General features: G+C 32.4%; 1 protein-coding gene across 1 annotated transcript; it reads left to right on the forward strand.

The window, feature by feature from the left end:
• The first annotated feature begins 9,345 nt into the window (after positions 1 to 9,345).
• Positions 9,346 to 11,146, forward strand: LOC131648881 (probable E3 ubiquitin-protein ligase RHB1A). The gene is made up of 4 exons (XM_058918611.1): positions 9,346 to 9,483; positions 9,588 to 9,744; positions 10,056 to 10,165; positions 11,102 to 11,146. Exons 1-4 carry the CDS (start codon positions 9,346 to 9,348, stop codon positions 11,144 to 11,146), a joined length of 450 nt encoding a protein of 149 aa, XP_058774594.1.
• Positions 11,147 to 12,452: the final 1,306 nt, after the last annotated feature.

Raw genomic sequence — 12,452 nt, forward strand, 5'->3', positions numbered from 1 at the left:
ATTTTTTTAAAAAAATAATCAAAAATAAATTCCTTTTAAAAAATGATTTTTTTTTGAAAATTTGAAAATTTGAATTTTTTCAAGGGTTAAATGGATTTCACTCCCCTGCAATAGTAGCGAGATTTGGTTTACCCCCCTTTTAAAAAAAAAATTTGCATTACCCCCTGTAATATTAAAATTGTAAGTCTTTTGCCCCCTAAGAGGGAAAATTACCCCCCTGTAAAATATATTTTTTTGATTTTCCCCTCTGATTTTTACACGTTTAGGGGGGTGCCCAAATATTACAGGGGGCTAATCCAATTTTTTTTTTAAAAGAGGGGTAAACCGAATCTCGCTACTATTGCAGGGGGGTGAAAGCCATTTAACCCTTTTTTCAAAAATACAAAAAAATGGAGGTTTTTTAGAAATACGAAATAATCGAATTTTTTTCGAAAATATGAAAAAAATAGAGTTGTTCATAAATACAAAAATCGAGTTTTTTTAAAAACAAAAAAGGGTTAATACCTATTTTCATCCCTGCCATATGGGGTTGGTTCGAAAAATCCCCCTGCAAAAAAAAAAAGTTGCAAGAATTTCCCTAACATTTGAAGATTATCTCGTTTTAAACCTTGTAAAAATTTTATTTTCGAAACCAACCTTGCCACTTGAATGACTCTATCATTTTGAACCCTGTAAACTTTTTTTTTATTAAAACCAACCTTGCCCGTCATATTCCAGAGGGTTTAAAATAACATAATCTACAAGATTATAGGGTTCAAAATGACAAAATCTTCAAATGGCAAGCTTGGTTTTAAAAACAAATATTTTACAAGGTTTAAAACGAGAGAATCTTCAAATGTTAGGGGAATTCTTGCAACTTTTTCTTTGGCAGAGGGATTTTTCAAACCAACCTCATATGGCAGGGTGAAAATAGGTATTAACCCAACAAAAAATCGAGTTATTCGGAAATACTAAAATTCGCGTTTTTAGGAAATACAAAAAATCGAGTTTTTTCGAAAAAAATATTAAATCGAGTTTTTCTCAAAATACAAAAATAATCCAGTATTTTCGTAAATACAAAAAATTGAGTTTTTCTTAAAAATGAAAAATCGATTTTTTTTGGAAACATAAAATCGAGTTTTTTGGAAATACAAAAAATTGAGTTTTTCGTAAATACAAAAATGAGTTTTCTCGAAAAAACAAAAAATTGAGTTTTTTTCGAAACAAAAAACGAAAAAAATCGAGTTTTCAAAAAAAAATAATCGAGTTTTTTTTGGAAAAAACAAAAAAAAATTGAGTTTTTTTTTTTAAAACAAAAAAATCGAGTTTTTAGGGAATACAAAAAATCGTGTTTTTCTGGAATTACAAAAAATTCAATCTTTTTTGAGAAATACGAAAAAATCGAGTATTTTCGAATATACAAAAAAATTAATATTTTTTAGAAATTCGATAAAATCAATTTTTTTTCTGAAATACGAAAAATCGATTTTTTTCCGAAAATATAAAAAATTGAGTTGTTCGGTTTATGGTTAAATTACTCACATAACCCATTTATTACCATTTATCATTAGTGGATATTATAACTAATTTAAATGGTCTTGCTTGACTAAATTTGATATAAAATCGATTATATCTATAGCCAAATTTTTATAATTGATTATAAACTTTCTAACCAGTTTTTAAAATTCATATTAGCTTTTTGATTTAAAATAAGTTTTAAACATGATAATTCAATTTTAAAAATGTGATATTAGTTTTTTTTAAATACATTTTTCGATTAATAACCGATTTTAGATATAAAAATCCAATTATGCGTGGGGAATGTATTAGCACCCCACACATCTGTTGTATTCAACGGGAACCGTTTAGTTAGTTTTCCGAATGTGAGTGTTAACTTATGTTATTTGATTTCTTTTAATTATTATGTTGTATTTACAAAAGAAAGAAAAGGGGAGAACTTTTAAAGTCTTTTATTAGGGTGTTTGACGTGACATTGAATCTTGCTCCTACGTGTCCCTAGGTGCTATGGAGAACTCAAAGCTACATAGTTCGAGGTAGAAAATTTTAATGTGTTGGTCGATTTTAGCGAATGATGCCTAGGTTACATTCAAGTGGAGAACATTGCTTGCAACCCAGTCATGGGAGTAAGGAAGTGTCCATCGCATTAGAATAGATAAAATATAATTCGAATTCTTGTAGATTATGCTTCAATCACATTCTAGCGGACAATGTTACTTGTTAACCAAACATGGGAGTAGAGAACGTTGTGAGTCCATTATGTTAGAATAAATAGAACATGATTCGGATTCTCGCAGATCATGTTTTAATTGCTTTCAAGCAGACAACATTGCTTGCTACTCACACATGGGAGGAATAAAACGTTAGTTCGAGTTTCTCATTGAAATAGATAAAATATCATTCGTTTAAGAAAAGGTTTTCGCCGCGCTAATGCAGAAAAAGATAAGTTTGATTGGTTGAGATTGTTTTTAGGTGGAAGACAAGTATTTGAAATGCAAGCTATTCATCAGGTATCCAAATACTCGAGGAAAAGAGAGATATACATCCAACTAATCCTTTTTCGTCCAATTTTATTTAGAAGATAGCTTTGAAAGGACGACGAGTATTCGAAATGCAAGCTATACAACAAGTATCCAAATACTCATGAATTAAGTGGGATATACATCCAACTAATCCTTTTTCTTCGATTTTATTTAGGAAAGATGTTTTTGAAAGAAGTAAGCATTCGAAAAAATTGAGATCAAAGCCATTAATTGACTTGACTCATTATTTTAGTGAAAGTCGCCACCGCGCTTTATTGTTTCCAAAGGAAATGGGAAAAGAGCGAAATAAACCCAAAGAAGTTTTTAAATCAAAAACCACAAAAAGCATAGATCTTAGGTATAGGTGTTGATTATACAAGGGGAAGGTGTTAGCACCCCTCATATCTGTGGTACTCCACAGGAACCTTTTTGAAAATCTGTGTAAAAAAGAGAATTGTGTGCAAAAGAAAGTTTGCTTGATTTTAAAATAAGCTCGGAAAGACATTACATCTTGTGCCTACATATCTCCTCGGTGCAATGGAGAAGTCAGAGTTAATGTAGTTCCACTTAAAAGGGAAATTTTTTAAAAGGAGTAAACACTTTATCATCATAGGAGAGAATACTCAGCCATTGATCTTAAACATGAGAACAGATGGATCCTTTGCATCACAAATGAAAGAAGGGTTCCAACTTGGATAAAATCAACAAATATGCCACTAACTCTCTCAAGTGGAGAAGGTTCCGTCATATCAATCAATATCGAGATCGTGGGATATCACAACTCACCGCAACAATTAATCGTGTCTAAACTTTGAAAGAAGAGCCACTACGGGCAAAAAAAAATTTTTAAAGAAAGTTTTTTTTAAAAGGGTTTGCAAACATAAGAAGGTTTTGGAAAAAGGGAGAAGATTTTGAAAACCTAAGAATGGGAAGAGATGAAGGGACTATCCTAGAGCATAAAATAAAAGCTAAGGAAAAGACGATCTAACCACACGAGAAGCCAACACTTGACATTAAGAGTCAATGTATATTTCTCATCCTTTGGTCTACCATAAGCAAGCAAATATAATACCAACTGAGGATCCAGATTAACTTGATGTCTTTAACATAACTTGCATCAATCCTTTAGAATGCATCATTAGCTCTTGACAGAAATCGGACAGAGTAATGGCTGTGTACAGATGAATTCTTTATCACAATGCCTTGGAATTAACCATCAAGGACCTTCAAAGAAACATCTGCATACACAAAGAGAAAACAAGTGGACAAAAGAATATAACCACAATCAAAGAACTCAGATGAAACTCCAAGATGCTAGGATCAAGATTCTAATTCTAAGTCCATAGATCCATCCTCCGAGCTTAAGGTACGGTAACCAAAGTCCGAGTCCACATTAAGTATTTTAAAGTTTAGGTTAATTATTAGTGGTGACTCTGGTTCATTTTTCGCTGTAGCGACAGTCTCTTGGTAGTCTTTTTCTTCTTTGCTGGAGTCGGAGCGGGAGGTCGAGAGAAGATTTCACTTTCGTCATTTTGAGGTGAATTAGTTTCCTTAGAGTCATCACTGACAATCAACTGGAAATGCAGAAATATGCATGATTGTTAAGAATAGTTTCTCAAAGAAAAACAAAATCAACTAAAGGGGATTACCTTTCTCACTGTGGTTGTTTTGGATTTCTTAACAAGAGTGGTAGTGTTAGAATTGCTCTGACGTTATCGACCCTGAAAATGATAATTTAAGTTTAGTTCAAACCAAGGAATAAAGACAATTATACAATAAGATAGTAATACCTGTCTGGTTGTAGGTCCTTCGACTTCGTCAGTAGGGTCGTTACCTGAAAGATCTAGAAAACCAGTTAGTTTGGTTTTATGTATAAAAGAAAAGTCGAAGTTGGAAAAGAGCTTACTCATATTCAGTCGATCCTCCAATTTCTCGAAGGTAGTCTTTAATTTGTCAGCAAAGGAGGAGGCATCAAATAATTGATAATATGCATTCTACCATTCTTCAAACTCTTTGGTTGTCAGATATGAGGTTTGAAAAGTGAAGGTAGGGAGTTCCAAGAATTGTCTATTGTGGAATTTCAGAAAGTCGACATGATTTCTTGAGCTGAAGGGTCTTCCAGACCAGCAAATGTCAGTCTCATGAACATATAGACTTTTTGGTAGCATTTGGCTTAGGCCAAATTGTCGAGACACTAAATTAGGTTGATAGCCTGTAAACCCATAACATTTACAGTCGATTCTATTCGGTATGATAACAAGGTTGGAGTTAGAAAAGCTGCCCAAATGGAATTTAAATGAGCACTAGTGGTTTGGGTGCTTCCAGGAAAGATGGCCCTAAACCAACTAAGTCCAAAACACCTATTGGAGAATGGGGCCATCGATGCGAGGAATGTTTTACATTCTAAAAAGAGTTTTATGAACTTAAAGAAGTTCGTTTTATTAGACTCACATTGAGGAGTCTGCAAGGCCAGTTTGATGCCTTCGACTCTCCGGTCGTGCATAACCTTAAGAATGGTTGGTGAGACGGTGAAACCAATGTGAGATTCGAAAGTGGCATTTAGCCAGTGTTGTAAAATCTAGTAGGGGCCTGATAAGGAGATTTGTCTGGTGGTTTCATTAAAGAAGCTAGACCTAGATTTTGATAAAGGTATGCTAGTAAGAGCTTACCGAGAGAGATCTTTCGACCTTCATGAATTTGAATAGACATGGGGGTGTAGGCTTTTGCAATCTGGAGAGATCCATGGAAAACCAGATAGTATGATAACTAGTAGGTGAGGAAAGTTACATGCTCTTCGTCAGAGACCTCAGGTGAATCCTTGATGTGATGATCCTGGATGTATTTTGTAATAGTAACATTACCAAAGTTGAATTCCATCTCTATCGGAAGGGTTGGGTCAAAAACTTCCCCTAGAGGCGAAAGCCCTGTAATAGCAGCCATGTCGAAGAGAGTGGGAGTCATCATTCCACAAGGGAAGTGGAAGGTGTTGGTCGAACCTTCCCAAAAAAAAGATTGAGGTAAGCAGCATGCTAGGGTTTACCCTATGAGCAGTCCTTGATAGTTGGATAGCGTCGAAGATCCCCAATTCTTCCGACCTTTGATGTTTCTTTGCTTGGACTTTGTCGAGCCAAGCTAGAAAATCCTTGTTGCTTGGAGGAGGATTCGAACGGAAGACCCTCGTAGCAGGATCCATAAACTTCAGGCCCAATTGACGATTCTTTTCAAATGCCACAGGTATGGTGGACAAAAGGCCGGAAAGAAATTTTGAACCGTTCTAGGGTGCGAACGATGATCTGGGTATGGGCCTGAAAAGGCCAAAAGTTTGTCAGCAGCTTGAAACGGGATTAACATTTAGTTTTTCCAAATGGTAACTTTGGCTTCATTGACAGAAGGTTGGGGACACATTCTCTAAACCTTTTCTTCATCTTCACGAGAGATGATTGCAGCCAAAGGGTTGGAACCAGTATCATAAATGGTGGAGTTGGCCGCCATAGTTGAAAGTTGGAGAGTTTTCGGGAGGCTAGAAGAAAAATTTTATGCAGAGAATGCGTGAAGAAGAAGAAGTTGAAAAATGGAGAGAAAGGGATTTTATAAGAAGAAAATTATGTGCATGACGTCAACAGGGGGAAGTAATGGGAGTAAACGTCGTTTCAGATAATTTTTCTTGGAAAATGAAACAAGGAAGTGGGAGAAACAATTAATATTCCACTACCTATGATTTAGGTAATGATTAATGCATTGAGAATCGTAGTGCAATTATGGCGTTGGCAGAACTTGGAACATCGAAACACTGAAGAATGAAAAACGCCATCTTTCTCCTTCTTTAATTTAGTCGAAAATGGCCTTTTGGGGGGGCAATTTGTTACCCAAAGATTTCGACTTTCTACTTTTGAGCATGTCATTATAATTGGGGAAAAAAAGGAAGTTTGAAGTTTTTAGTCAAAGGTGTTCGACTCAGTATCACGGGTCATTGACTGGAAGAGCCTTTTGAAATACTTAGAGAAATAAAAGACTTAATTTATTTAAAAAAAGGGGTTTGAAGTCGAAAGTTCTTTAGGTTTAAAATTGACGGTTTTTGGTAGTTTCTCGTCAGAAACACGTGGAGTTTTCTCAAGGACAAAGCTGCATGGATGGGACACGTGTCGACATATGATTAGTCGACCGTTAGGACAGTTTATTTTTAGAATTTCTATTTAAGCAAGTTAATGTTAGTAGTTTGGGGGTCCGCATTTCTACATTACAAAAGACAAAACTCAATCTCTGCACACAAAATGAGAAACGAGTGTAATTTTCTAGGAATGTACGTATGCGTACCAGATTAATTATTATGCAATCATTTTAATTTTTCAGTTTGTCTTTTACATACATTTACTGCTTTCTTTTAATGCCTTTATTTCAGTTAAGCTTTAAAATTCTGTATTGTTTTCTTCATTTACATTCAAGTTTTCTACATTTAATACGAGTCAAAGTTAGACAAAACAAGAACATATCAATAAGTCCTGGAATTTACTAGTTGATTCCGCAAAGTAACCTTTAAAAAGAAACTAGTGTTTGTTTACCAAATTTATGGGTAAACAACCACCAGCCCTGCAAGATACGCGCAACTTAAATGGACACACACACTTTCTCGATCCCGTTTCATCATGCTTTAACTTTAGATTTTTTGGAACATATTTCCCACCCCTCTCACATTTCATCGCAACAAATGCTTGCCTTCTACTAGTGTCATTATTGGACCTTGCTATCACAGCGCCAAATCCAAGTTTGCAAGCTTCATTTCGGACCCACTCTAGAAAATGTTCACGATAAGTGAAAGTCATTTCATTTGTAAATTATGGTCGAACATCCACTGCAACGACAACCATTTTGACGTCGTTAATCACCTTTTGTGGCTTAGCATCTTCGTTGACCTCTTCCGGAACCTCTACCACATCTCTGGTAATGTTGTCGGGATTCACCATACCTAATATGTGCATAAATCCTACAGTCAAAACTGTTTTTTGAATTCTGTAACAGACCTTATTTCAGATATGCACTTCCGAAATAAGTTTAGTGGATTTCGGAAGTGCATTTTCGAAGTGAGGCAGTTTCTTCTTCACAAATCAACACCAATGCAGTGAAATAAGAGATGAAATGAGGAAACTTACCTCAAATTGTAGCTTTCTATGATCTCTTTGTTATGATGAACCAATTGAAACTTGGTTTGGAGACGAAAAATTCATTGAAAATGGTTGAGGTTTTAGACAGGGTTTATATTTTGTGTTGAAGAAAATTAATGAAATAGTGGAGGAAAAAATGTATATGAAGGGTTTTTTCGAATATGCATATTCGAAAAAACACCTTACATTTTAAATCTAACGTTAAAATGCAAAAAAGACCAAAAATGGGTGTTTTCGGATATGCATATCTGAAAAAATCCAATGAAAGGTGCCTTCGAATATGCATATCCGAAAGATATTTTTGAGTTTTCACGGGTGTTTTTCCCTCTATATAGGTGCAATGAAAAATTCTCTTGTCACTTTTTCATTTAGCTCAGCAGATAAAATCGACAAGGAATAGCTTGCAAGTAGGGGTGGAAATAGGTCAGGCCGATAACAAGGGCCTACAGGCTAGCCTATATAGGCTCAGGCCAGACCACACATTATTTTTAAATAGAAAAGGCCTAGGCTTTTTTATAAGCCTATTTAGTTAAAAAGGCTAGGCCTTAGGCCCTAAAAAAAATCTTTTAAGTCTATCAGGCCGACCTATTTAAATAAATATGAATATTTTTTATTATCATTATGTTATATTTTGTACTTTGAATTAAAATACATAAATAAAACTTGATTATCTTGAAGAACTTGTAAAAATAAGATGAAAACACCTGATGAACATTGTTTTCATAAGTTCTCTTAAACAAATAATCTCCTAGAACTTATGCTAATACGTAAGTTGAAATAAGTCAATGCAAACAATTTTTTAGTCTCTTGGTTTTTTTGTTAGTTAGTCTATTTAAATATTATTTTAATTTTTTATTTACATATGTCTAAAACAAATAGACTTTTATATAGGCTAACAGGCTAACCATGCCTTCGAAAAGGTCAGACTCAGACCTTAAAAATAAGCCTATGACAAGCTACAGGTCAGACTTAGGCTTCAAATTTTTTGACATACCAGACTTAGGCTTAGCAAAGCCTACTCGGCCAGCCTATTTCCACCCCTACTTCCAAGTACTTTGTTCAAATTATGGTCAGGAGAAAAATGAATTTTTTCCTATTAGAGCTTACAATTTCTTTTTAGTTATTTGGTTATTTTATTATTTAAAAATAAAAAATAAACATTATCTATTTAATCATAAAATCAATTAAAAATTTAGATTTATAGTTAAAAAATACGGAGTACTTTTTAAAAAAAATTATTGAAAACAAAACTTGGTACATGAAATTACAATCTATACGTAACAACCAAATTATGACCTGCGCGTGATCATTAAATTAGAAAACCACACGTAACAATCAAAATAAAAGAAACTCGGAGTAACATAACAAACTAATAGGAATTAAAGTACAAATGCAACAAAATAATAGGAAGAGTAACAGACAAAAATAATAGAATTAAAGTAAAAAAATTCAAAGTATTGAGTCATGAATATTCATTCTCTCAATTAAATTTCTCTAATTTTTTTAGCAATTATTTCTTAACTACTTATACCACTGGAATAAATTGTCAATTGGTAGAATTGTTCTTCCATTATACCTTTATCAAACCCTAGTCCGTCTGAAATTATTTAAACCAACAATTCTCTAAATACATATTCTTCTTTCTCTCACACTCAACAATTTCAATCATGGGTTGCTTATGCAGTTGTTTAAGAGCTTCGACTCCTCCTCGTCGGAGAAATAGAGACCAGACTCCGCCGCCTTCACGGAGTACTACTCCTTCTTATTATGGAAATAGAGATTTTAACTCTAATTTTACCTACTCTGTAATTATTTCTTCTTTCTTGTATCCTATAACTCAGAATTTATTTTATTTTTTTAACTTTTCTTTATATCATTGCTAATTATTTGGTGATAATGTTATTTACAGTATAGGCATAGAGGATCAACTTCTGCACCATTTCCATTAGCAAAGAATCCTGCTGCTCCTGAGCTACTAGAACCTAATTTCGCCGATTCCACTTCCATAGATTGGTCAGATGAATCTAAATCATCCGAAGGAATTTCATGTCCTATATGTTTTGAAGGTAATTTTTTTACTTTTTGATTCCACTTTTCTACATTAGGGGAAATTTTCATTTGACCTAAAGGTTCAGCAGTTGCCAACCAGATAACAAGATGCGCCGTTATTTTTTTTTTTTAAATTTAAAATACATTTATATGTGTTTATTTTGGTCATCAAACCTCAGTCTAAGGAATCAATGCAAAACTTGAATATATATATTTTTTGTTTGAGATGTTTGTATGCTTATTTGGACGAGGTGTTTAATTTCATTTTGAATTCAAATTTTTTAGTGTGTTGTTAGTATTTAATTAGTATCTTATTTAAATGTTTCAGGGTATACTATTGAAAATCCTATGATTACTATAGAGTGCAGTCACCATTATCACCTTAGCTGTATATATGAATGGATGAATAAGAGTGATACTTGTCCAGCTTGTAGACGGGTAAGCAATTTACAAACATTGATAGCATTTTGTGATGTTCAAGTTCAATCAATATTCTTCAATTTATTTTATATAATTAAATTCTTATAAATTATTTTAATATAAAGTAATTATCATAATTGGAGATTCTTAGAATATCTCAACGTAGTAATAGGGAAATTAGTTATGATGATTTATATAATTAAACTGGTTTTAGTTTGAATTGTTGAGAAAAAAATGATTTCACTAAAGGGGAAATTGAAATTTTGATTTATATTTATATAACAAAACTGATTTGGTTTGTTGAGAAAATATTTCTCCAACATATAAAGGGGAAATTCAGTTTTTATTGAACCAAAAGTTATATCAATAATACCAAAAGTTATTTATTACGATTTGAATTCAAATTTTTTTCAACTAATAAATTTGAAATTCATTGTAGAATAACGTTATAAAGAAAATAAATCTGAACCATAAAAAAACAAAGTTAAAATATTGAAGAAAAAACATCTGTAATATTTTTTAGAGAAAATTTAGGCAGAAACTATTTAAAATATATAAAATTGAGTAAGGTGTTATTGATCAAAGTATCAATAATCTTTGCATAAAATATCTAATAAATAGTGACTTATGAAATCGTAATTAATATAAATATTTTCAATTAAACTTCAAATATCAATAAAAAACATATGATGTTTAATGAGCACTTTTTTTACTTGATTTTAATTTAGAATTTATATTAAAATATTTTATATAAATAAAAACTCATAATTTATTGAAAAATCAAATGTTATAAATTCATTACATCTTAAGCATAGTCATATTATTTGATATTTGGTATCTAAAATAACGAAGTTAATAGTTTTTTTTATTTACTATGACTAGTGTATCAGTTTCTCAGAATACATCCTTTTCAATGAGTTTACTTATCACTAAAAGATGTGAACGATTTTGCAGGTGATAATCTTTGACAATCCTGAATTGCACGAGTTCAGATATTGAAGTTAGTGGAATGGCCCAACGCTAAAAATAATAATGAATCAAATTTTTATTTTTTTTATTACAAGATATAACCGAGTTTTGATATGATTTACCTGCAAACTTTTTTTGCAGTACCTAGTTAATTAATGGTTATGTCTTGTCTTTTAGAGTTACTTATTGTTATGCAAGAGGTTTTTATTTTTAATCAAATCAAGTAATTTGTGGTGTACAGTATTTATTTAGTGTGTTCCTTGAATCCCTCCTAAGTTGTAAAATAGCCTGATTATTATTTCAACTGTCTTTACTTAGAAGTATGATGTAGGCAACTGATCCGCTGTCGCGCGCGGATTAAAAACGAGTATTTTGAAAACGTAATATAGCGACAATGACTCGAGTCGTATCACAAGAATTTTTATTTTGTTATTAACTAATATAAATAAATTGGGGGTTTATGGTTTTAGAATCAATTTGTAAAACAGAGTAAATAAGTGATTATCAAAATTAAGCTAAACGACTAATCCTATTGATTCGAGTTCTGACTTATTATCGGTTATAATAACACCAATCCCTAAACGGCTTCGATCTTATTCGATTATGAGATTAATCAGACAAGCGCTTGTCAAAATCATACGAATTATGTTCTTGTTTACCGAATTAAGCAAACGGTTAATAATATGACGAGTTAATGAATTGAGCAAACGATAACACGCAATTAAATTTAGGAACATGCATACAATCGAATTTAATCAATTTTATCCTATGAACAACAATCGAACTAAGCAAAAAATTGTAATCAAATTAAGCAAATGATTTCATAGAAAAGAATTGAACAGAAATCGAATTTAAATTAGTATTAGGATAACCTCAAAGCAATGGAATCCATAAGCAGCAGGATTTGCCTTCGGGAATTAGTTCTTTATTCTAATCATGAAAGCAAAAGTAAAATTTGTGGCAAAAAAAAAAAGGTAAAAACTAATGTAGCATGGCTGAAATCCTTATAAACAAAATAAGGATTTCCACACCTAACCTAAACTGGGTCGAAAACATAACCCAGACTCATAACAAATGACCCAAAACTAAATAAAACTAATGTTGCAGCTTCAAACGAAATTCTGGAAAATATGCGGTCCGAATCTGACTTCGACTGCAACACAAAAGTTTTAGCTCTTTCTCTTAGCTTTCCGTCGATTATTAGAACGTATCGATCTAATTCCCGGAGCTCTGGTTATGATCGTTTTAGTGCAGACTGCTAAAGCTGAAAAATAAGTACGAAAATCAAATAACAATAAAAATAAACTCAAATATAAAAACATAATAAAATAGAAAA

This window comes from Vicia villosa, linkage group LG2 (assembly GCF_029867415.1).
Source record: "Vicia villosa cultivar HV-30 ecotype Madison, WI linkage group LG2, Vvil1.0, whole genome shotgun sequence".
In the NCBI taxonomy this organism is placed as follows: domain Eukaryota; kingdom Viridiplantae; phylum Streptophyta; class Magnoliopsida; order Fabales; family Fabaceae; genus Vicia; species Vicia villosa.

Coding starts and splice junctions, on each gene's coding strand:
- LOC131648881 (XM_058918611.1), top strand. CDS start 9,346: ATGGGTTGCTTATGCAGTTGTTTAAGAGCTTCGACTCCTCCTCGTCGG. Junction 9,484..9,587: donor ACTCTAATTTTACCTACTCT/GTAATTATTTCT, acceptor TGTTATTTACAG/TATAGGCATAGAGGATCAAC. Junction 9,745..10,055: donor ATGTCCTATATGTTTTGAAG/GTAATTTTTTTA, acceptor TAAATGTTTCAG/GGTATACTATTGAAAATCCT.